Source organism: Trichomycterus rosablanca, chromosome 2 (assembly GCF_030014385.1).
Source record: "Trichomycterus rosablanca isolate fTriRos1 chromosome 2, fTriRos1.hap1, whole genome shotgun sequence".
Lineage (NCBI taxonomy): Eukaryota > Metazoa > Chordata > Actinopteri > Siluriformes > Trichomycteridae > Trichomycterus > Trichomycterus rosablanca.
Window position 1 is genome coordinate 45,079,707 of NC_085989.1, and position 26,564 is coordinate 45,106,270.

Here is a 26,564-nt window from a genome sequence, read left to right on the forward strand (position 1 = left end):
CTACACTGCACTGCTGGTTTGTTCTAGTGGAGCTACTGGGTTCCAGGAACTTGGGGTCTCAGTTAGACCTTCTCCACGCACAACCACAGATCGTCCTGTCAAACATAATTTTTTTAATTAAGTAGCAGAGCAGCTGTTGTACTAGGAAAAGATGTTAGAGATTCAGTTTCTTGGCTGATTGGAATCAGTTCTTTAATATGTTCCCCTACGCTGCTCCATTCATGTTTTTGTTAAATAACGTGTAATGCATTTGCAGAGAAGCAGCTCCATATCATGATGCTCCCACCTACACAATGTACTCTAGGTATGGTGTTCTTGCAATCGTATGGGCAGCCATCCAGAGAGTGGATTGACTGTGTGTTTCATCCCCAAACGGGCACCTCCACGTCATTTGCCAACTGTGCTGGTTGGTGTGGTTTAATATTTACTTTTGCTGCATTTAGTAAAGGCTTTTTGTGCCAAAGCGACTTACAATTGTAACTGAATACAATTCAAGCTATTGAGATTTAAAGGTTTGGCTCAGGGGTCCAATAGTGGCAGCTTGGCCAGGTGGGGCTTGAAGTGACAACCTTCAACCTTCTAACTGCCTTTTGGTAACCGTGGCCCAGTTACAAAAACCGACGATTACGGTGTACCTTCTAACACCTGGATTAGAACATTCCCACCAATCACTGTTTTCCCTTTTGCATGTTTTCCCTGTGTCTGTAGGGGTTTCCTCAGTGTACACTGGTTACTCGACTGTGATGTGTCCAGACTGTGTTCCTGCCTTGTGCCTAGTGTTTGCTAGTAAAAAGTAATAACTATTTTATTATAGTAGCAGAAGTGGTACTAGTGACATCAGGCCATGTACAGCATTTAGGTTTCAGCTTTGAATTATAAGTTTCATTTTTAGTTTCTGAAGCTTTAAGTACAAAGCATTATAATTTTTATCATGATGGCTAAAAGGAGCTTCTTGTGCAACATGGTTTGTATTGAACCCAAAGGTTTGAGCTTCAAATCTTGGAGCCCAGTTTAAGCCCACAGCAGAAATAAATGTCTGTAAAAGGTTTAAAAACATGAGTCATTATAAACTGAGAATGAAGATGATGTATATCTGGATGTGGAGATGGCTTGGTGTGTTGTACCTGTGCAGGAGTAGATACACCACAGCGCCCCCATCAGGCCAATACCCAGCAGGAACGCAGCAAACACACTGATCAAGACCGAGCTTGTAACTGACAACACACAGCAAAACTCAGACTTTACCACAGACTTTAAACACAGACTTCACCCATTTTTAAAAGTGGTAGATCAGTGTTTTTGGATCTGGGATATTAATCTGAAGTTTAAGGGTTTGAATCCCAGCATCAACAAGCTGTTGGGATTGAGAAGAAACTGGTTAGCACGTGGGAGCACCTTCACCTTTCGTTGAGAAACTAGTCCTGAGCTGTATTGGCTTTATGTTTGGGGTTGATGTCTTGTTGAAACATCCAGAGTGAGTTACTAATTTCATACATCTTGATACATCCCATGATATCCCAATACGGTTTACAGAAAAACAGCCCCATATCATGATGCTCCCACCTCCAAACATAATCATTGGGAGGAGTTCTATTATTGTTTTTAATGCCATTATCCTAATTTGTCTGATTTTTAATGTGCAAATGTTTGCGGAACTGTTTGGTGCTTATTGTTTGCTATGTAACTGTTGTTCCTGCTGCTTTTAGATCATCCTACAACTTCCCAGTGACTGCTGACTTATTATTAGTCTTTTAATAAATGACAACATTTATTGTAATGAAATCAGGTACAATGTTACTATCTAAAAGTTTTTTAATAGTCACCTTTTACCTTTTAACCCTTTCAAGGGGATTTATTTTAATGGCAACCCTTATATATATATATATATATATATATATATATATACATTAAAAACTAAAATACATTAAAACACATTAAAAAATATTAAATGTTTCCCACAGTTAAACATCTATTTGAATTTTTCCACTTTTTTCCCCCAATTTTCTCCTCTAATCTAATCGTGTCCAATTACCCTGATTGCGTCCTCTATACTGATTCGACCCTTCACCGCTGACTGAGGACGCCTATCAACTGAAATACGCCCCCTCCGGCACAAACAGTCAGTACAGACTGCATTATTTCACCTGCACGAGTCGAGTTCATACACCGACAGGCACTGTGTATGGAGGGCCACACCCCCATCAGCATTATTCCTCAGCCCTGTGCAGGCGCCATCAGTCAAGCAGCAGGGGCCGCAGTTGCACCAGTTATGAGGACCTATGATCCGACTTTTTACTCCTAACCCTATGAACAACAGCCAATCGTTGTTCATGCAGCCGCCCAGCCCAGTCGGAAGGTAGAGCTGAGATTCGATACGATGTATTCGAAACCCCAACTCTGGTGTGCTAGCGTACTTTACCGCTGCGCCACCTGAGCGGCTAAACATCTATTTTATTGTTCATATTTTAAATGTATGTGTGTGTGTGAGTGTGTGTGTGTGTTTACCGTTGCTGGACGAGCTGTGTCTGGACGTCTCTGTCTCTGTTACACGAGGCTTCTGAGCAAGCTTACCTATAAACAAATGCACTACATTTATTACTATTATCATTATTATATCATATATAGGCCGTCTGGCTGTAGTTTTCGCTGCTTTACTTTTTCGATTGATAGACTAAATTGAGCTCTGAATATATTCCACGCCCATGAGATGAGATGTATCCTACTCTGGATCTGGGCTTCTGTGGTTATTTACATTTATAATAATTTGTTATGTGCAGACTGGTAGATCTGATAGATCATACAGAGAAGCCATGCAGAAGTCAGACTGTTTTTTACACAGAAATTGTAAAGGTCATATGTTCATCTTTAGATCTGACGGTGCCTTTGTAAGGGTTCCTGCGGCGTCGGGTGATCTTACCTCTGGTTCCCGGCGTCGCAGGAATTACAGAGCCACTGGAACTAAGGCCTTAAATCAGAGGCCTCCTAATTAAGGCTGACAACCTGCAGCTGTGCCTGCTTGTGCAGCCACAGGTTGTCGTGCCTTCTGTTTGGTTCGTTTTAATTTAAGTTGGCTTTTTGTGATCCTGGGTCCTGTTTCTCTCCTTCATAACAGCCTTATGTTTTTTAGTTCAACAAAAATAGTTGAAATAATATTTAAATATTTTTCAAGGCTGCTTCTTCTTCTTTATGGTTATGGGTAACCTCAGCCCTGTCCTGAACATCCTCCCTCACCACATCCATAAACCTCAACACCCTTCTCCCCATAGATCTCTCAACACTCCTCTCCACATGCTCAGATCCATCTCAATCTCTTCCCCCTAAATTTGTCTCCAAAAAATCCTACCTGCTCTGTCCCTCTCATAAATGTCTTCCTAATCTTGTCCACCCTTGTCACTCTAGATGAGAATCTCAGCATCCTCACCTTTGCCACCTCCAGCTCCCTCTCCTGTCTTTTACCACCAAACATACACCGATCAGCCATAACATTAAAACCACCTCCTTGTTTCTACACTCACTGTCCATTTTATCAGCTCCACTTACCATATAGAAGCACTTTGTATTTCTACAATTACTGACTGTAGTCCATCTGTTTCTCTACATACCTTTTTTACCCTGCTTTCACCCTGTTCTTCAATGGCCAGGACCCCCACAGGACCACCCCACCACAGAGCAGGTATTATTTAGGTGGTGGATCATCCTCAGCACTGCAGTGACACTGACATGGTGGTGGTGTGTTAGTGTGTGTTGTGCTGGTATGAGTGGATCAGACACGGCAGTGCTGCTGGAGTTTTTAAATACCGTGTCCACTCACTGTCCACTCTGAGACACTTCTACCTGGTTGGTCCACCTTGTAGATGTAAAATCAGAGACGATCGCTCATCTATTGCTGCTGTTTGAGTTGGTCATCTTCTAGACCTTCATCAGTGGTCACAGGATGCTGCCCACGGGGTGCTGTTGGCTGGATATTTTTGGTTGGTGGACTATTCTCAGTCCCGCTGTGACATAGAGGTGTTTAAAAACTCTATCAGCATTGCTGTGTCTGATCCACTCATACCAGCACAACACACACTAACACAACACCACCATGTTAGTGTCACTGCAGTGCTGAGAATGACCCACCACCTACATAATACCTGCTCTGTAGTGGTCCTGGGAAAGTCCTGACCATTGAAGAACAGCATGAAATGCTACACCCATATTAATGTTCCTTAACTTCTTAATAAATAAAGCACTGTCACCTCACAGCAAGAAGGTCCTGGGTTCGATCCCCAGGTGGAGCGGTCCGGGTCCTTTCTGTGTGGAGTTTGCATGTTCTCCCAGTGTCCGCGTGGGTTTAGTCCGGGTGCTCTGGTTTCCTCCCACAGTCCAGACATGCAAGTGAGGTGAACTGGAGATACTAAATTGTCCAAGACTGTGTTCGATGTAATGTTATGAACTGATGAACCTTGTGTAATAATAACTACCATTCCTGTCATGAATGTAACCAAAGTGTAAAACATGACGTTAAAATCCTAATAAACAAACAAAAAATGTGAATAAATAGGGGCAGAAATTAATACTATTTTCACTGATTTCAGAGGGAAGTGTGCATGTCTAATTTGTCAGGGAACAGTTGCTGTAATGATGGAGTATAATCATGTTCCCAGTAGGATAATTAACTGGTAAGCAAAATCTTAGACGACACATTACTGTCAAAGATACATCATTAGTCACTCAAATAAATGTCACTGATTATAATCAAGTATACCTATTATTTTTAATTGTTTATTGGACAGTCTGTGGCCAATCATCATCATTGTTTATTAGACAGTCTGGGCACCCCTGACATAAAGTGTCAGTGAAATACAATGGTCTTATTATTGTGCATTAGAAAATATTTAAATGTGTGTAAGGAAATAAAACTCTCTTCATCTTTGATGTAATCATAATGCCTTTTGTTGCCCTGTATGTGTAAGAATAAAATAATAAGAGTATTTCCCATGTTTAAATACTTATCTTTAAATAAGCAATTACTTTTCAATCATTTTGTAAATACGTCTTTTCTTACAGTGATAAACCTAAATTTATGATACAATTATTATAATTATATGGAATCATTGACCACTATTACTCGAGTGTTATATTCAGTACTGACCAGCAGGTGACAGAAGACCAACAAGTGCATCAGGAGAATAGGTGACCAACACCGGTCTGGTCAAGTTTCTGTATTCACACTGAGACAGAGACAGAAGGAAGTTTTGGTTGGTTGTATACACTGATCAGCCACAACAATAAACCCACCTCCTTGTTTCTACATTCACTGTCTATTTTAATCAGCTCCACTTACCATATAGAAGCACTTTGTAGTTCTACAATTACTGACTATAGTCCATATATTTCTCTACATACCTTTTTAGCCTGCTTTCACCCTGTTCTTCAATGGTCAGGACCCCCACAGGACCACCCCACCACAGAGCAGGTATTATTTAGGTGGTGGATTATTCTCAGCATTGCAGTGACAATGACATGGTGGTGGTGTGTTAGTGTGTGTTGTGCTGGTATGAGTGGATCAGACACAGTAGCGCTGCTGGAGTTTTTAAATACCGTGTCCACTCACTGTCCACTCTATTAGACACTCCTACCTAGTTGGTCCACCTTGTAGACGTAAAATCAGAGAAGATCGCTCATCTATTGCTGCTGTTTGAGTTGGTCATCTTCTAGACCTTCATCAGTGGTCACATGACACTGCCCACGGGGCGCTGTTGGCTGGATATATTTTTGGTTGGTGGACTATTCTCAGTCCAGCAGTGACAGTGAGGTGTTTAAAAACTCCATCAGCATTGCTGTGTCTTATCCACTCATACCAGCACAACACACACTAACACACTAACTCACTGCAGTGCTCAGAATGATCCACCACCTAAATAATACCTGCTCTGTAGTGGTCCTGTGGGGGTCCTGACCATTAAAGAACAGGGTGAAAGGAGGCTAACAATGCATGCAGAGAAACAGATGGACTACAGTCAGTAATTGTAGAACTACAAAGTGCTTCCATATGGTAAGTGTGTAGAAACAAGAAGGTGGTTTTAATGTTATGGCTGATTGGTTGTATATGTATGATTACATTCTAACATATGTACACAAAAGCATCGCTGATTTAGAACTGTGCTTACATGTTGAGAAATATTTGATTTAATTTTTACCAGATGTACATTTACAGTCTGGCAGTTTGACAAAAAGACTTAAAAATTAAGATACTACATGCTTCAAGCAACTGAGGGTTATAAGAACCCTGTTTAAAAGCCCATCAGTCACCACAGAGATCTCAAACTCAGTTTGAATCTCAGCTGTGCTTTCAACCTGGCTAAGCATCCAACAGGTCGATAGCATAGACGTCTAATCAACTGTGTCTGGGAGAGAGGGGTTGAATGGGTTCCTTATTGTGGCTGGTAGAAGGATGCACAAGGGACGATAGCAGAGTGTGACTGTACCTGATACGGCTCTTTGTGAGACTCCATCTCTAGCAGCGTAGAGGCGAGTAGCGGTCTCCAGCTCTCTTTGGTAAAAGTGGGGGTGTGCAACAGTGGATGAGGTTACATTTGGGGAACTGGACACGACTAGATTAAGAGAAAAAGGGCAAAATGGGCGAAACAGGCACAGCGGTGGCAGCTTGCTGTGGAGGGACTTGAACCCTTGACCGTCAGATCATTAGTATGGTACCTTCACTACCACTAATTAAAAAAAAAAAAATTTGTGATGTGATGGACACACAGAAACAACGATTCTAGGGACAGGGGTGCATTCGTCCCCTCTGCTCACTGTCTGGACTGTCTGTGAGAAGTTCATCATGCTTTCTATGTGTCAGAAGTTTTCCTCCACCTCCCAAAACATACCAGTAGATGGATTAGCTCCTCTTTCCTTTTCAGTAGCAAGTAAATGTAAGATGCCCTGAAATGAACTGTCATCTTGAACATACAGTATGCAACCCTGACCAGGAGGCAGTTATTGTGAAAGAAAATGAATTAACAGTAGTAGATGGTAGTGTGGATGCTGCATAGGAGCTTAGGTCCTGAAAAAGTGGGTTCAATCCTCACTTCGGGTCACTGTCTGTAGGGAGTTTTGTATGTTTTCCTTGTTTCCTCCCACCTTTCTGAACCAGGTCAGTTCTAAACTGGCCCGGAGGTACTCCACAAAGTTTCGAGATTAACTAGCAGCTCCTTACAAGCAGGGACCATAGGGAAGGATCAAACCCAGGTCCTCAGAACCCATGTTGCTGTGTATCACCCACTCTACCAGGTAAGCCACTGTTGGTTTTGTTGGAGTTGGTTTTGACTCGTTGCACAAGTTAAGCCGAACACATGACACACGTGTGTGTGTGTGTGTGTGTGTGTGTGTGTGTGGTACACTACCTCTTGTGTGCTGGAACTCATGTGTATGAGGGGGGGAACAGGAGTCGAGTGTGTACAGACTCTGTGTGTCCGGCTCACATCTCCACACAGCTGAAGTGTGCAGTGCAGGAACTGGATGGAGTTATTAAACACCGGTCGCAGTACGAAGCTGAACCGTAGCCGTCCAGCCCCCGCCGTCTCTCCGTCCTGCTGTCCTATCGCCCCTCGCTGTCTCTCCTTCGGAGAATATGATGTCCGATAAGCTGGGTGAGGGTTGTTCCTTGATTTGCTTTGGTCACGTCCACTGTCCTCATCTTCGTCTTCCTCCTCTGTTGCGTCGGCTCTCCTCTCATCTTTCGCGGTCACCGTATCTCTGTCCTCGCCCTCGGGTTCTGTCTGACTGTGCAGGATAAAGGAAGGGTCTGCAGGACAGGATTCCTGAATGACAGACCAGCCCATGTGGGCGCGGGGGTCCGAAAGAGGCGAGAACACACAGGAGGAAACCTCCACGCTCCTTTTGACCTCCTTACTCACCGAAATCTGAGGACACAAAGAAAACAAATATACCTAAATCATTGATATTCTCACGAGCACTTTGTTAGGTACACCTATCTGGAATGTACATTCATCGATTATTGTATAAGCTAAACATGTCATATATATGAACTTGTGGGTAAACAATTACCAACTGTAGTGCATCTGTTGCTCTGTACACTTTGTTAAACTTTCTTTATATAACTTTATATAAAGACCTGGTTTGACTAGTTGTGTGCACAGGAGCTCCAGTTTCCTGGTCACAACCCAGTTGAACAGAATAGAAATTTTATTAAACTTCCAACATTAGTGCCTGACCTCACTGACTCTACTGAGTGAACGGACAACAATTCCCACAGTCACACTCCAAATTCTTGTAGAAAGGCTTCCCAGAAGAGTGGATTATTATTATAGCCACAAATGATTCGGAATTGGGTGTACAACAAGCTTATGGTCAGGAGTCCAATGCCAGGTGTCCAATTACTGGTACAATTCCAATTGTGCATCATTTCAGTGCAATTCCAATTGTGCATCATTTTGGTGCAATTCCAATTGTGCATCATTTTAATGCAATTCCAATTGTGCATCATTTTGGTGCAATTCCAATTGTGCATCATTTTAATGCAATTCCAATTGTGCATCATTTTGGTGCAATTCCAATTGTGCATCATTTTAATGCAATTCCAATTGTGCATCATTTTAATGCAATTCCAGTTGTGCATCATTTTGGTGCAATTTCAATTGTGCATCATTTTAGTGCAATTCCAATTGTGCATCATTTTGGTGCAATTCTAATTGTGCATCATTTCGGTACAATTTCAATTGTGCGTCATTTTGTTGCAATTTCAATTGTGCATCATTTTAGTGCAATTCCAATTGTGCATCATTTCAGTGCAATTGCACAATTGCATAATTTCAGTGCAATTTCAATTGTGCATCATTTCAGTGCAATTCAACACTTTTTATCCAAAGCAACTTACAATTGTGACTAAATACAGTTTGAGCAGTTAAGGGTCTTGCTCAGGGGCCCAACAGTGGCAGCTTGGCAGTGGTGAGGCTTCGAACCTGCAACCTTCTGATTACTAGTCTAGTATCTTAACCACGGAGCTAACACTGTCGCTCAAAATTAGTCTTTACATTTAATCCGCAATCAGACATTTACATTTGTGGCATTTAGCACATGGTTATGGTTTGAGCAATTGAGGGTTAAGGGCCTTGCTCAGGGGCCCAACGGAAAAACTTGGTGGTGAGGCTTGAACCTGCAACCTTCTGATTACTAGTCCAGTACCTCAACCACTGAGCTACCACATTGCTTCTCTGGTCTCTGTGTGACTGATAAAAAAAAAAGCATGATCGTATTATTTTACATAGACATTTTCAGCATTTAGCAGACACTTTTATCCAAAGCGACTTACAGTATACAGTCTAAGCAATTGAGGGTTAAGGGCTTTGCTCAAGGGCCCAACAGTGGCAACCTGGCAGTGGTGGGGTTTGAAGCATTGACCTTCTACTTACTAGTCCAGTACTTTAACCACTAGGCTACAACTGTATTATCACGCCTCCCAGCCATTCATAAACACAGCTGAAGTACAGGCTGATAGAGCAGGCGAGAGCTGACCTCGGCGTACACTCGTCCCTGGGCGGTCACCACGCAGGGACCCACCGCTCTCTTCTCAAATTCATCAGTCGCAAACAGCTTCATGAAAAGCAGAGAAGTGGTGCGTGGTGTCGGGAGCCTCTGCGAGTCGGAGACCGGACCACTCCATGGTGCCTCCTCGGGGGTGGAGGCTGGACTCGAATCCACCGCAGTGGCAAGGACGGACAGAGGAGCCAGACAGCTGAACTGAGACACAGATAAACAGATAAACAGTGAGTGTGAGTCACAAAAAGACACATGAAAGGTTTTGGTTTGACCTTAGATAGATTACATCTACATTTGTGGTGTTATTATTTACATTTTCATGTTCTGCATTTAGCAGACGCTCTTATCCAGAGCGACTTACAGAAGTGCTTCCATAGTAAACATTTCATTTCTCAAGTTTTAGTAAACAACAGTCGAAGAACACAAATCTGCAGAAACCTGTTAGAACCAAAGTGTTTTTAAAAAATGTTAGTAAATAAGTACAAGTCAGCTTAAGTGCTTAGTAAAAAGGTGGGTTTTTAATTGTTTTTTAAAGACAGCAAGACACTCAGATGTTCGGACAGACAGAGGAAGTTCATTCCACCACTTGGGTGCTAGTACAGAGAAGAGCCTTGATGCTTGTCTTCCTTTAGTCCTGGGTGGAGGCTCAAGTCGAGCGAGACTAGTGGCTCGGAGGTTGCGTGGTACAGAGCGAGGTTTGATTAGACCGCGAAGGTAGCTTGGGGCTGGTCCATTTTTGGCTTTGTAGGCGAGCATCAGTGTTTTAAACTGAATGCGTGCAGCTACAGGAAGCCAGTGAAGAGAACGTAGCAGTGGGGTGATGTGGTAGTGTGTAGGTTGGTTAAAAACCAGACGGGCAGCTGCATTTTTAATGAGCTGCAAGGGTTTAATCGTGGACATGGGAGCTCCTGCCAGGAGGGAGTTGCAGTAGTCCAACCGTGAGATTACAAGTGATTGGACCAGAATCTGGGTAGCTTCCCTGGAGAGAAATGGCCGAATCTTCCTGTTGTTGTACAGAAGGAACCAGCACGATCTTGTCATGTTGGCTATATAAGGAGAGAAGGTCAGCTGGTTATCCAGGACAACACCAAGGCTTCTTACCTTATCAGATGGTCTGATCTGGGAGTCATCAAGAGAAATGACTAGGTCCTGGGTTGGAGATTGATCTCCGGGAATGAGCAACATCTCTGTCTTGCTGGGATTAAGTTTTAGATGATGAGCTGACATCCATTGTGAGATATCTCGCAGACATGCTGAGATGCGAGCTGAGACTTGTGTGTCTGAAGGAGGAAATGACAGAACGAGCTGAGTGTCATCTGCATAGGAGTGGTAGGAGAAGCCATGGGAGGCAATGACCTTACCCAGAGAGCGGGTGTAGATATAGAAAAGAAGTGGGCCAAGTACAGAGCCCTGAGGAACACCGGTTGAGAGAGTGCATGGGGGAGATATGGATCCCCTCCATGACACTTGGTAGGAGCGCCCTTCGAGGTAGGAGGCCATCCATTGCCATGCTGAACCTGTTACTCCAAGGTTGGAGAGAGTGGACAAGAGAATGCTGTGATTCACTGTGTCGAATACATTTATTATGTGTGAATACATTTCAAGCAATTGAGAGTTAAGGGACTTGCTCAGGGGCCCAACAGTGGCAGATTGACAGCGGTCTGGCTTGAACCTTCTGATTACTACACCAGTACCTTAACTGCTTGGCTACCACTCCCTCAGAACCAAGGACAACTGAGACGGTGCTGACGTTAAAACTCCATATGGTCAAAAGCATGTGGACACCCCACCCCTTCACCACACCCGCTGTAACAGCAAGAAAGTCCTGAATTTCAATTCCCAGTGTCCATGTGGGTTTCCTCTGGGTGCTTCGGGTTTCCCCACAGTCCAAAGGTGTGCAGTCAGGTTAATTAGAGATACAAAATTACCATAGGTGTGTGTCTGTCCTGTGATGAACTGGCAACCTGTCCAGGGTGTTTCCTGCCTTTTGCCCAGTAAATTGCACCCACCACGACATTATGATAAAGTAGAGGTAAAACAGACAATGACTGATTTTGTGGCAATATTAATTTCACTGGGTGACCCATTGTCATATCAGCCTTTCATCCATGCCTTTAAATACCCCATCAAAGACAAGACCAGTAACTGTCAAAATAAACTCTATTTGAACAGTTCCTGACGAGTGCTGCCAGAGATCTAGTTTGAAGGTGCATGCACATGGATCCTCCGAAAGGATGTAGAGGATATAATGAGGCCAAGCTGTTGTTAAAAGTACATTTTAATGATGAAGCGAAAATCACTAATGCTTATATAGAAGAGGCACTAAACTAGACATCTATCAAAGCTGATAATGGGAAATCTTTTCATGTCTATGCACTGGATTTGAAGGAATGTTGCAATGTCATTCAAGATCTAGAATATATGGATGGACTGGATGTAGCATTAAACCAAAACTGATTGTATCCAAACTCTCATATAAACTTCAGTAAAGATGGCGAACTACAGCTTATTCTATAAATGCACGTTCCTCGACCCAGGTAGCTCTGCTACATTCTGCACAGAAAACCTTATGAACGCTTAAGGTCGCAGAACTAGAATTTTTTCCAAGAACGATGGGACAAGAAAGATTTGTCAAGAGTTTTGAGCTCAAAGGACTAGAAATTGGCAATCTAGACAGCACTGTATACATAGATCTTCCCACCGTATGCAGTGAAAGAAATATTTGTTTCTAAAGATATCTTGTATTGATGATGGGCTCGTAGAGTCGAATCAGATAAGTTGGTTCGAAAGTGGACAGGTGTATAAAACCTGAGAACTTTAGTGCTATAAGGACTGCTAGGCTTCATTACTTTTGTGATGCAAGTTAAATAGAATAAGGAACCATCAGCTATTTTCGGTTTGCAAACAATAAGGGACAGGTTCATGTCGCTTTCATTCTTAAACAGCAAACTATTCCAAGACTCGAACTAGCAGCTGCAACACTGGCTGTCAAAGCAGACAGAAAGCTACAAAAGGAACTTCACATAGAGCTTGAGAACTCTACTTTCTAGACAGATAGTGCATCCGTACTAAAGTACATCCACAACCAAACAAGACGTTTCCATAACTATGTTGTGAACAGAACAGACAGTGATTCACAGTCTCTCTCAATGACATCAACGGAGACATGTGAATTCCAAAAATAATCCAGCAGACGATGTCTCATGTGGAATCCATATAGAAGCACTTTTAATGGTCCTCACTTCCTATCAGAAAGTGAAAACAAATAGTCTAATGTACCGGAAGAAGTAGGCAGCATATCTTCAAATGATCCAGAAGTAAAGAGAGACGCACCTATGAATTGCATAAGTATGCAGAATGTAATTTTGAACTATTTTTCATGGGGAAAGTTACAGAGAGCTGTTGCATGGTTCCTGAAGCTAAACCGACTCCTGCTTCTTTGAAGGCAAAAAGACAAAACCCTTGCCACTACATCTACACAAATAGATGAACAACTGATTTTAACTGTGGATGATTTGGATTAAGCAGAAAAGTCAATTATTTGCTATGAACAGAGATGATACAGAGATGACACAGAACTGGCTCTGTTGAAAGAAGAAGAAGGATGCCTTTATTTATCATATATACATATACACGTGTACAGTACAAGGAAATTCTTTTTCCGCATATCCCAGCACAGGGTTAGCCACTGTACAGCACCCCAGGAGCCGAGGGGGCAGAGCCTGGATTTGAACTGGCAATCTTCCGACTGATAGCACAAAGCTCTACTCACTAGACTACCACTGTCCCAAACAGGACAAGCCAGTCAGAGTGGATAGTTCCATATGCAAACTAGATTCAGTCATGGATGAGGGTATCATGAACGTTGGAGATAGAATAGATAAAGAAGCTATGCCAGAGAATCTAAATAATTAAATCACCCTTCCCAAAGATTCACATATATCCAAACTGATTCTGCATTAAATACCTCAACAAGTAGGACACTTGGGAAGAAATCTCATGCTCTCAAAGCTCAGACAGAAATTCTGGCTACCTTTTGCCAATTCTGCCTCCAGAAAAGTAATAAAATGCCTGTTTCTTCTGTAGATGAATGCGAACCAAAATCGGAGCACAAAACTGGCTGATCTACAAGAGGATCGTGTCACTTCAGGTCTACCGCTGTACAAAAGCCCATTGGTTCCACAAATCCCGTGCAATGTGACATCATTAAGCTACGTCGTCTTCAGTGTGTGAGTAAAGACCAAGCCGACTGCATGAGAGTTTGGCATTAATAAAGATATTTTGCTGTGCATTATTGTCCCACAAGTGAGTAGAATCTCAACATATACTGATCAGCCATAACATTAAAACCACCTCCTTGTTTCTACACTCACTGTCCATTATATCAGCTCCACTTACCATATAGAAGCACTTTGTAGTTCTACAATTACTGACTGCAGTCCATCTGTTTCTCTACATACCTTTTTAACCAGCTTTCACCCTGTTCTTCAATGGTCAGTACCCCCACAGGACCACCACAGAGCAGGTATTATTTAGGTGGTGGACCATTCTCAGCACTGCAGTGACACCGACATGGTGGTGGTGTGTTAGTGTGTGTTGTGCTGGTATGAGTGGATCAGACACAGCAGTGCTGCTGGAGTTTTTAAACACCTCACTGTCACTAAGAATAGTCCACCAACTAAAAATATATCCACCCTACTCGTTAATGTTTTGGCCAGGGGCGCACTGCATCGTGGGATTCTGTGCTCACACGGCTGATGACGTAAGCAGGGGAACATCCCACAAATTAGCTCCACAAGATGTAAGCCAATAGTAGACGCCTTGATTGTTTGTGTAAGAAATCGGGTCTTTTTATCCACTCAATACTCTACAAATTGAACATTCAGGCCTGTAGGCCACAGTTATGCTTTAAGTGCAGCTTGCTGCTCCTTTTATTCTTCCATTTTAAATAAAAGCAACTCAAGGGCCAAAACTCTTTTTAGAACTCGTCCAACCACCCTCATCAGCCACTCCAAGTACTTCAGATCAGTGCCGAGCCTTACTACACTTCCTTCAGAACAACGTGTAAAATATAGGAATAATTTGTGCTTATTCCTCTTCTTCTTATGCCCAGCTACTTCATGACATGTTTACGAGTTTCAGTATGACATTATTAAGTCTATCCCTGCTGTCAGCTTGACCCTGCCCTGACCACTCTTCTAAAAGCTTATGCATCTCTCATTTCTCCTTATATATCTCATTTAATAAAGGCTTGTTTGTCATCCAGCTTTGTACCTACTGCCCTCAAAACAGCCGCAGTCACACCTCTTCTTATGAAACCTGGTCTTGATTTAACATGTCTCGCAAATTACAAGCCAATCTCCAACCATTGCTTCTTAGCCAAAGTGATGTAAAAGGTAGCAACGGCACAACTGCAAGCGTTTCCAGTTAAATATCTTTTCAGTCAGGTTTCTGTTCTCAGCACAGCACTGAAGCTGCACTGGTTAGAGTAAATGATCTGCTGCTTGCCTTGGATGGTGGCTCCATCAACATTCCTCTTCTGCTTGATCTCAGTGTCGCTTTTGATACTGTAAATTATGAAATACTTCTGTTCGATTTCTCTTCAAGTGGTATCTCAAGAACAACCTTAGCTTCACCTTAGGTTCCTTCATATCTTCTTTTCTTTGGAGTGGTTTGCTGGGGTGAGAGTGCTAGAACAATGGACACAAACCGAATAAACAAACAGATCAAAAAGGCCAGTTCCATAGTGGGGTCTGAACAGGGCTCAGGTAGCAGAGTTAAGAATGCTCACAAAGCTATCAGAAGCCATTCACACCCACTTCACTCCCTGGAGGTGTTTCGACAGAGCACCTTCAGTCACAGACTGTTTTCTCCCAAATGCAGGACTGAACGCTACAGGAAATCTTTCCTTACATCTGCAATCAGACTGTTCAACAACTCATAATAATTTAAAATAATTCATAATAATTTATAATAAATACCTACTTTTTGTATGCTATGCATGCACCATAAGACCAATGTTTACATACCTAATAAATACCTACATTTTGTATGCTATGCATGCACCATAAAAGTGTTTACATGTATATACTGTAGAATCATACTGTAATTTTTTATTTTTATTTCTTGTTTTTATACTGTTAGTGAATGTTGTATGTATGCAAGTTGTTGTCTGATGCGAGCTGCTGTAACAAAGAAATTTCCTGCAAAGGATCAATAAAGTACCTACCTACCTACCTACCTACCTACCTACCTACCTACCTACCTACCTACCTACCTACCTACCTACCTACCTACCTACCTACCTACCTACCTACCTACCTACCTACCTACCTACCTACCTACCTACCTACCTACCTACCTACCTACCTACCTACCTACCTACCTACCTACCTACAGTGGGGGAAATAAGTATTTGATCCCCTGCTGATTTTGTAAGTTTACCTCCTTACAAAGACTTGAACAGTCTATAATTTTTATGGAAGGTTTATTTTAACAGAGAGAGACAGAATATCAACAAAAAATCCAGAAAAAAAAACATTAAATAAAAGTTATAAATTAATTTGTATTTAATTAAGGGAAATAAGTATTTGATCCCCTACCAACCAGCAAGAATTCTGACCCCCACAGACCGGTTATGTGCACAAAAGGCACACAAATTAGTCCTGTCCCTGTATAAAAGACTCCTGTCACAGAATCAGTTTCTTCCGTTCAAATCTCTCGACCACCATGGGCAAGACCAAAGAGCTATCAAAGGACGTCAGGGACAAGATTGTAGACCTGCACAAGGCTGGAATGGGCTACAAGACCATCAGCAAGAAGCTTGGTGAGAAAGAGACCACTGTTGGCACGATAATTCGAAAATGGAAAAAATACAAGATCACAGTCAATCGCCCTCGCTCTGGAGCTCCATGCAAGATCTCACCTGGTGGGGTAAGAATGATTCTGAGAAAGGTGAGGTCAGTCCAGAATTACACGGGAGGAGCTTGTCAATGATCTCAAGGGATCTTAACCAGCCTCCATTCAGGTACAAAATATTACTCATTACATTTAAAGCCCTTCATGGTCTGACCCCAGCATGTCTCAGGGAGCTCCTGCATCCCTACATCCCTAGACTCTCCTCACTGGGAGGCAGATCTTTTAGTACTGCAGTCTCCAACCTCTGGACGTCCTTGCCAAATCTTTTTGTGACTGTACGACAGTTTCCTCTTTTAGGTCTCTCCTTTTCAATCAAGATTTCTGCCTTTCTTCTATCCTTTAGTTTTTTTTTCCTCTCAGATAATTATTACTGTACTTTGTTGTAAAGTGATCTTAAGTTTAGGAAGGCAGCTGAATAAACAGAACTTATTATTATTAGTGTTGTTATTGTGGGATAACAATGCCCCCATTCACAGTGCACAAGGGGTTATTAAATGGCTTGATAAGTCTGAATATGATGTACATATTGTGTTATTTTTTGTAGTCATCACCACATCTCATTCCAGATACATTACGCATCACTCACATGTATAACCAGCGGCGTTGACTCATTGGCTTTTCTTCCTTCTGTCTCGTCTAGTGGGTCCGTCTGAGTTTTATTCCTCCACAGTAATATCTGCGTGCAAAAACACACAACTCTGATAATTAGTTAGCACACAACATTAGAATGATTGTATGTTGCTAACAAGTAAGGGAAACCAACAACTATCATTTTTACCTACCAGTTTTGCATTAAGCAAACTGCACATCTAATTTATATAAATTAACTAAGCATTGAATAAACTGGAATACAGGTGGATCCAAACCAGGATGGTTAGTGAAATTTAATAAACAAATACATCGTTTTCAGACATTTTTTTGACATGATTAGACCTTTTTTGACATGGCTAAATGTAGGAAGGTTACAAGTGTAGCTCACACTGCATCCGACAGTATTATTAGGTTTACCAAACCTGGAAACTAATTCCACAAATTGCACCGGAACCACATGTTATATCCACTCTGCTCGAGTTAAAAAGCAGCTGTGAAATGGTGAAAATTGCCAAACCATACAGACTGAAAACTAATTTCAGAACTAAAAAATAAAAAGCTAATTTTAGCAGGCTTCTTCCCCTGAGCCATCCGGCTGCTGAACAGTAATGGACACTCACACTCTTTACCATCAGTACAGTGATCTCCATAGACAATCCACACTATACACACCCCATACAACTCGTTTTCCAATGAGTTTTGGTTCCATTCATGACAGGACAGGTAGTTGTTACTGGTTACACATGATTCATATTCAAGTCTTTAATGTCAAACACAGTTATGGTCGATTCTGCATCTCCAATTCACCTCATTTGCACATGTTTGTACATGCAAACTCCATACAGAAAGGACCCAGGACGTTCCATCTTGGAATCGAACCCAGGACCTTTCTGCTGTGGAGCAACAGTGCTACCTTTTAATGTGATTTGATATCTCAGAAAATGCATTAAAGTCCATTCAAGTCCAGACAAGCTGTCAAACCATGGCAGGAAAGAAGCAAGTAAACGATTCCCTTACAAAATAATGTGTTTAATACAACTTAGGCTTATTATTATTATTATACACAGTAGTATACCTCTGTATTCATTTACATTTTACATTTCCGGCATTTAGCAGACGCTTTTACCCAGAGCGACTTACAGAAGAGCTTCCACAGTAAACATTATCCACTCTAGCTTAAGTAGACAAGAATCCAAGGATACAAAGTTCAAAGTATTCTTTCGTTCTTGAAAATTGCCTGTCAGTACCCAAACAATAAACAATAAAGAATGGCACAAGCCACCATGACCATCAAACCACATCTCAAGTGCTCTAATCTTGCTCACATGGGCAGAATGACCCAGGTCAGATACAGATGTAGATTAAGATGCAGGCGCAAAGCCTAAGTGTGTCAGAAAGATCCAGCCAGTTCCTAAACTGTTCTTTTGATAAAGAACTAAGCCTCATTCCACACCTAATTACACCATTATGAGCCATTCAAAAGACAAAACTCAGCAGGGAGCTGTTCTGCACCAGAGTGCCAATCACACAGACGGGGAAGAGCATGATGGGTAACGAAAGATGCCCTTTTTACAATCTCTTTCTAATGTACTTACAGCAAGATGTTCCCTTGATGAATGACATGTCATGCACATGTACACAGTGGGTCTGTCTGACAACCTAGTGATCTCTCTACATAGACACATTTTACGTCATCCAACACTCCCGAGAAGAAGGCATGTCTAAATACTTAGATACATTAAAATGCTGCCTACTAAGATGCCTTATTTCTAAGCGGTAATCTTACTAAATAGCAATTGAGTGTCTGATGCTTCCTTAGCAGTGAAGGCCTGTCAGGGACAGTTTAACCCTTTGACTTTAGCTGGCATGCCAGCAGGTTGTGCCGCCTCAGCCCGTTGGTTTAAATGGCCTAAGGCTGACTGTGTTAGCTTAGTAAGCTAAAACTGCGGTGACTTAATCGCTGTAATCTCTGTCTAAGTAGTGCATCTAAATAATCTGCTTCATCAGTTTGATGTGTTATTAGAATCCTCTCTACTGAGGCAACTGATCAGGTAGGCATTAAGCAGCAAGGCAGCTCACTAGGTTTTCAGACAGACCCATAATGTCTCGCTCTCACCATGTTTTTATACTGCACATGTCTGCTATGCTGATCCATCTCTCCTTCAGTCCCACAGGAAACGACCGGGAACGCCAACAGGAAATGGCTCCCGTTTGACCACGCCCGGCATGAAGTGTCCCTCAGAGTTACCGCCGACACAGACAGTGAAAGAGCCTACACACAAAACAAGGGCATGTTTGAGAACATGCCGCGTCTCTAAACTATCAACCACTGATTACAGAGAAGAAACAAAAATAGCGGCAGAATTAATACGCTGATAACACTGAGTGTGTGTGTTTGACCTGTAAGATGCTTTTATCCACTGAGACAGTCAGGCGTCCTTCCGTACACTGGGTGCTGATGGCGTCTTGGCTGACCACCACACCATCCCTGACCCCTCCACTCAGCCAGTGTCTCAGCCTCGTCTCCTCAGCCTTCGCCTCCATCACTGCCTGGACTGGGTTTGTACAGAAAGACTTGAATATTGAACCCATACGTCTATTTTTATTACATTAAACAAAAAAATGTTTTTGTTAATTTGCTAGAATTTTTAAATAATAAATCTATTTTTCAGTTATATAAAATAAAATATTTAAAAAAATGTTTGTTTTAGATGCTCTGGCAGTGCAACAGTCTATTACGGGTTCTCCTGGAACTCTTAGCTGTGCTATCGGCCAGCTAGACGTTTACACAGACAAGACAGGCTGTGTCTGATGGGGGAATGGCCGAAGCCCTGTGATGGATTGGTGCCCTGTCCAGGGTATTCCTGCCTTGCGCCCAGTGCTTACTGCTGGAGCTGGACCGGTCACATGCCTGACCAGGATTAAGCGGTTGAGGATTCCCCATTGACCACTCCTTCCCAGACACAGCCATTGGCCGCAATTGCAACAGCAATGAGGAATCCCTTTGACCACTCCTCCCCCAGACACAGCCACTGGCCACAAATGCAGCAGCAATGAGGAATCCCTTTGACCACTCCTCCTTCAGACACAGCCATTGGCATATTAAGGCCTCTGCTGGCTGCTTGATGGACCAACGAACTAGTGGTGGACTACCTCTGTGCAGCCCAAACCTCATATCTACTTTACAGTGACATTTATAAGTACTCGTTTCTCTTTGTTAGTACTTGTCTGAGCCATCTGTGTACATTTTAGACCACTGGGACCAGTGCACAAGGGAGGAATAAACTTTGAACACTCTCACCAATCTATTGCAAGGTACCAAACAAACAAAGTATTGCCGGCAAAAGCTAAACACACTTAAGAAACGTTACAATAACTAGACCCCCTCACATTTCAGGGTGATTTAGACCTGTGTCATTTTATTGGTGTATAATACACATACACTAGCACATTTTTGGAATATAGAGCATTTCTGACCATATCACATTTTAAAACATTTCTGTGGAGTCTCCAAACTCCAACTCCAGTTCTAAATGCAGTGACACTGCTGACAGCATGTCTTAAGTGTTTGCAACTGAAGCTCTTACCATTCACTTACTCCAATAATGAACCCACTTTTTAAAGCCAATTAGCTATTTTCCCATAATTCTGCACTTTCTTTTATTTAATGTCTACACTATGTGGACAAAAGTTTGTGGCCGCCCGTCCTAAATGTTGATTAAATGTTACAGCCACACCCAGTACCAACATTTCATTTCATTTTCTGTTATGGATGCAAATAGAAAGGACCATTTTATATTAATAACAATGGTTTTGGACCATGCCCATAGATTTTTGGCCATAAAGGGTTTCTGCAGATTTCTGTTTAAATGATTAAAGGTTTTTGTCACCCTTTTCTCTTGGTGATATGCATTATATTGTTGTGCAGCAGCATGGAGTCAGTGAAGGACATCAGTTTAGATTAGGAACTCAGAAAACAATAAACATTAGACCCAAACCAAAGGTCATATTTAACTCAAATTGTACTGAGTGTTAGAGGTGCAGTGACAAAGCTAGTAGTGTTCTGCACAGCAACATGCATCTTCAGACCTAGGCTCATTCATCACTTTTAGTCAATTTCTATGAGACGTTTGGCACGTTACCCCAGGATTTTATTTGGGTACACCTTCTAATCTATCCACCAGAGGATATAATGGATTAGTGTATGGATGGACAATGTATTATTGGTGTTTTAAGGTAAAGTAGCTAGTGAAAGTGAATAAATGACTATTGTGGGAGCTGGGGTTTGAATCTCAGCTGTGCTATCACTTGGGCGTCTGTAGAAAAATGACTGGCTATTGTTCTGGGAGTGGGATGTCCGAAAAAGCCCAGCCATTGGAAGGTGCACCTGTCAGTGCGCCCTCAGTGCTGGTCCCATGCCCACATAAAAATAGGAGGGTTGTGTCAGGAAGGGCATCCAGCAGAAAAACTGTGCCAAGTCTGGTAAATGAATGTTTCTAAATTTTATTGAAAATTTTAACCCACAAGTCTATTTTTATTTAATTAAACACACCATTTTCTGTTCATTCACTGTTTTAAGGGATTCCTCTTTGCTGCTGCAATTGCGGCAATGGCTGTGTCTTAGGGAGGAGTGGTCGAAGGAATTCCTCTTTGTTGCTGCAATTGCGGCAATGGCTGTGTCTGAGAGAGGTGTGGGTGAAGGGTTTCCTCATTGCTGCTGCAATTGCGGCCTCTGCTGGCTGGTTGATGGCCGGCCAAACTGGTGGTGGACTACCTCTATGCCTCCAAAACAGCCTGAACCTCATATCGACTTCACATTGACATACTCATTTCCCTTGGTTAGTACTTGGTTGAGCCATTTGTGTACATTTTAGACCACTGGGTCCCCACGTCTATTTTTATTTAATTAAACATAACATTTTTTGTTTATTTACTGTTCATTTACTATTTTAAAATAATAAATCTATTTTTAGTGATATAAAATAAAATAAACGTGTTTGTTTTAGGTGCTCAGGCAGTGCAGCGGTCTTTCACGGGTTCTGCTGGAACTCTTAGTTGTGCTATCGGCCAGCTAGGTGTTTACACAGACAAGACTGGCTAAGTCTGAGGGGAGAATGGCTGAAGCCATGTGATGGATTGGCGCCCAGTCCAGAGTATTCCAGCCTTGCTCCTAATGGTTTCTACTGGGGCTGACCAGAATAAAGTGATTGATAAAAATGAGAAAAAAACAAAATTTTTAATAAAGTGTATTAGCTGTTAATAACTCACCTGCTCCGCCCCCTTTTAGCTTAATCACAAACCGATTGGCCAGATGAGCCTCTGTGTACGAGGCCACCAAGGGATACCCGGTCTGGTTGGCCCAGTCGAGCAGATCAGAAGTCACGAACAGGTGAGGAACGGTGGTGCTGGTCATTGTAAGGTCTGGTTTGGGAGGATAGAGAGGGGTCACGCTGTGGGACGACTGAAAGAAAAAACACAAGTGTCATTGAATCAACTTTGGTAAAAAAAAAACACTCTATGTAGGAAAAAAATAAAGAGGTGTCTCACATGGACGGTGATGTGGCCGCGGAGGCCAGGAGTGACCAGAGCCCAGTTTACTGGAGAAGCACTGCTTAACACCAACACCACATTATACCACCCAGCATCAGCAACACGGGGCTGCAGAGAGATAGATACCTCCACCTGAAATGAGCTAAAAGAAAGACAGGAAGACAGATGGATGTAGAGGTTGATGGTGGAGTTCTATCATTAAATCAATCATTGTCTGTTTCACCACCACATCGTCCTACTCAGGGTCACGGTGGGTCCAACCCACCCTCATACACACATTCACACACACTCACACCTCAGAACTTTTGTATCTCCAATTAATCTGACTGCATGTCTTTGGACTGTGGATACTAGACACGGGGATAACATGCAAACTCCCCACAGAAAGGACCCGGACCGCTCCACCTGGAGATCAAACCCAGAATCTTTATGTTGTGAGGTGACAGTGCTACCCAATAAGCCACTGTGTCATCCTACATAAACAACATAATACTTAATACTTGTTCATATAGTTTATGTTAAGAGGCTGTGCATAGGATCAGTGGGTGTGAATGTTGCAGCTCAGTGGTAGACAGTGGTAGCTCAGCGGTTAAGGTACTGAAAGAGTAATCAGAGGGTTGTCGATTCAATCTCCACCCCTGCCAAGTTGCCATTGTTGGGCTCCTGAGCAAGGCCCTTAACCCTCAATTGCACAACCTGTATTCAGTCATAATTGTAAGTTGCTTTGGATAAAAGCGTCTGCTAAATGCCACAAATGTACATGTAAATGAACCCAGACGTGGGTGTGGAGCAGGCGAATATACCCTCCTCGGACACAACTGTGATCCCCCAGCAGCGAAAGACTAATTGACTATGCTAAATCGAAAGAAAAATGGAGAAGATGCATAAATTAATAGAAAAAAAGTATGTGGACATCTAACCATGAGATTGTTGGATGTTTCGTTCTAATACAGAGCCATCAGACATCGGCCAACCCCCATTTAAAGTATCTGAAGCAGGTTTGTGGGAAATTTGCTCTCCTCAGTCTAAAAAGAAAATGTGAATTTAATTTATAATTGATTGTTGTTTTACTTACCTCTTTGCTTTGGCTGTGGCTGAAAAACCCCCAAGCTCAATAATAATGTTTTCCACATACTGTAATTCTGGTCATATCAGTGTAGATGTTTAGATGTAAACATGACTTTTACTTTCTTTATCCGTCACACTCTTATTTTAATGATACGAGGGATCTTCAAAATGTTTCCTCACTTTTTAAACTCTATGTCCCACTGACATCATTTTTCTACACAGTCACCTTCCAATGCATTTTTCCAGCGTCCTACCAACTGTTTAATGCCATCACCTAAAATGTTTTTGGTTGATCACGTAGCCACTGATGCACCGCTGCTTTCACATCATCATCACATGAAAATATTCTTCCTCTTAAAGCTTCTTTGAGCGTCCAAAAAGGTGGAAATCAGATGGAGCTAAATCCGGACTATAAGCTCTCTCAGTCTCTCAGACACGACCGATTACTGCACCTCCCACCCTCACCGCTTCCAACCAAAATGTAAAAGTGTGTAAACTTTTTGAAGAGCCCTCGTATTTGGATTGTTGTGGCATTTAAAGAATGGACAATCGGTTAGTGGGTTACACTTTGCCCTAGAGAAACCCTCCTTATTGCAGCTAATGCAAACCCCCTCTTTCACATTCCTCTAATGCTTCCAAAAAAATGCAGTGGCTAGCTTTAACTGTTTAAGATAAAGCATGTGCTAGCCCTCACCACCCTAAATCTGTAGCCATTGTGTTTGTTTCTTTGTTTTTATGATGCCATGTTATCATATTTATAATATTCATGGAAGAAATCTGTGTTTGATGCTAGTTTTATTGGTCTTGTATTATATATTTATATGTTGTCAGTCTAATATTATTGAGGAGTTTGAGGATTATTTCTGTATTAACTTGGGTGATGATTTCTTTTATTGTTTTGGACAGGTGTAGTCTTTCTCTGTTGTACTTTGGGAATTCGTTCAGGATGTGTTTTATGGTGATGGGTGTCTGATATTCTTCACAAAGTCTGGGCTTTTCCCCTAGTATTATGTGTTGGTGTGTCTGGAACAACCTATTCTACATCAAGTGTAGATAACCTGGTCTGTACGTTTTCCATAATGTATTATAAGTTTATTCCTGACGTTGGGGTAAAGCCATTGTGTAATGGGGGCATTAGTAAAAAGTTGTTTAAACTCCAGCTCACCCGCACAGTCCGGATCCTGCAGACCAAAGTTTGATGATGTGCACCTCTGGATCAGAGTGCCTCGCTGAGGGAGCGCAGCCGTTCACCTCCTGTTCCTGCACCTCTGACATCAGGTAGTTATGAGAAAGGAAAAGAGACTGGAGCTGGCACACGCTCGGCATGCTGGGATCTGAGGGCCAGAGGGAAAAAAATACACAGCCTTTATGTTTCTGGCACTAGTAAGTCTTGGCCGCTTTGTTAGTGGTTCATGGCTTGTCCCTTTTCAGACCACTGTCTGTGGGTACTCACCATGGCTGCCTGATAAGATAATTTAACCCAGTCGCCTAACCCAGTCTGCCTCATAGTACAAATTAACCAGTAAACCTGAGATACTTGAATGCTACACGAATAAAAACATTAAATCAAAAAACATACAAATCAGAGATGATTGAGTGTGTGTGTGCATGTGTGTGTGTGCTCACCCTCTCCAAGGCGGAGGTAGGCACGGTTGGCACGGACAGAGTGTATTAAGGACGAGATGGACGAGTGACGCTGCAAAGTCCATTGTAGCAGAGCTCGTGGACGCCATGGCAACAAAGGGATGTAGTGAACACGAACCGATACACTCCCGTTCTTCAACGTGGAGTTAGACGACACCTGAACCAGCATGTGCAGATTCCACGGCAGTCCCTCACTCTCCAGAACCCAGTGCACGGCATGCTGAGAACTCAACACTAGGATGACTGGGCGACTGACAGGATGAGAGAAAGACAGCGGCTTTAGGACTACCGTCACCTAAAGAGAGAGAGAGAAAGCAACTCAAACCTCTAACAGTAGAGGAGGAACAGGTTATACGTTTCACCTTTCCAACAAGTCAGTTTATTAAAAAATTTCTTTACTTTGCTAGGTAGGTAGGTAGGTAGGTAGGTAGGTAGGTAGGTAGACAGACAGACAGACAGACAGACAGACAGACAGACAGACAGACAGAGACAGACAGACAGACAGAGCACTTTACCTGTTTGTTCGGGTGGTGACTGGATCCCCCCACAGCGATCACATGGGTCTCTTTAGCTCCTTCTTCTCTAGCAGCACAGCCCGGCCCTGCCTTGAACTGTTCGAGCTGAGCATGAACTGGATGCAGCGCCCCCACAGGAGAGACTGAACACCGCAGTGCCGAATCACCTGCTGATTTATAATAAATACATTAGTGATGGGAAGTTTGGCTGGCAGAAGGAGGACGGAGGTGCAGACAATTGTGTCTGTGCCCTGTGAGCATTAATTCCCTCCAGGTGAAAGTTTTTCTATATATATATATCGTTTTTTCCCTCTCTGATTTGCCAGCTCCTTTGTTGGCAAACCTGCCGTTTCTCGGAAGCCGTGATACTGGGCTGCTTGGTCCAGTCTGGTTTTCTGCTGGCATGCAATGTCATCATACTTATCTTTTTTTGGGAACTCAGCCCAGAGTTTTTTGGGCCTTACGATGGAACTTTACTATCCATGAAGTTTTTTGGGCCTTACGATGGAACTTTACTATCCATGAAGTTTTTTGGGCCTTACCATGGAACTTTACTATCCATGGACTACCCCATAGGTGGCGCAGCATCCCATTTCCAGAATGGACCCCACCAGTAAATTCATGTTATGCACAGGGTGAACAGTAGGTGTTGTTGGGGTGCTGCTCATGTATTGCCAGTCCTTGCCAGTTCTGAGGGTTTTCAGTTCTGAGAACTGAGCTGTCGCAGACGGCCAT

The 26,564-nt window shown here is 42.5% G+C and overlaps 1 protein-coding gene across 1 annotated transcript; it reads right to left on the bottom strand.

Annotated features, from left to right (window-relative positions):
• engl (endoglin, like) lies at positions 1 to 26,564 on the bottom strand. The gene is made up of 17 exons (XM_062986652.1): positions 26,471 to 26,564; positions 25,830 to 25,996; positions 25,297 to 25,609; positions 24,836 to 25,004; positions 22,600 to 22,744; positions 22,321 to 22,513; positions 19,453 to 19,607; positions 19,169 to 19,324; positions 17,048 to 17,137; positions 9,520 to 9,744; positions 7,389 to 7,907; positions 5,131 to 5,213; positions 3,422 to 3,449; positions 3,344 to 3,371; positions 2,506 to 2,571; positions 1,125 to 1,214; positions 1 to 95 (listed from the first exon to the last, which is right to left on the bottom strand). The coding sequence occupies exons 1-17, from the start codon at positions 26,562 to 26,564 to the stop codon at positions 1 to 3; spliced, it is 2,616 nt and encodes an 871-aa protein (XP_062842722.1).

What these genes read in the sequence shown, in the direction of transcription:
- engl (XM_062986652.1), bottom strand. Translation starts at nt 26,564, where the DNA reads ATGGCCGTCTGCGACAGCTCAGTTCTCAGAACTGAAAACCCTCAGAAC. An exon ending in CTACCTCCGCCTTGGAGAGG is followed by an intron (nt 25,005 to 25,296) that starts GTGAGCACACAC and finishes TCTGGCCCTCAG; the next exon opens with ATCCCAGCATGCCGAGCGTG. An exon ending in GCAGGATCCGGACTGTGCGG is followed by an intron (nt 22,745 to 24,835) that starts GTGAGCTGGAGT and finishes TCTTTCTTTTAG; the next exon opens with CTCATTTCAGGTGGAGGTAT.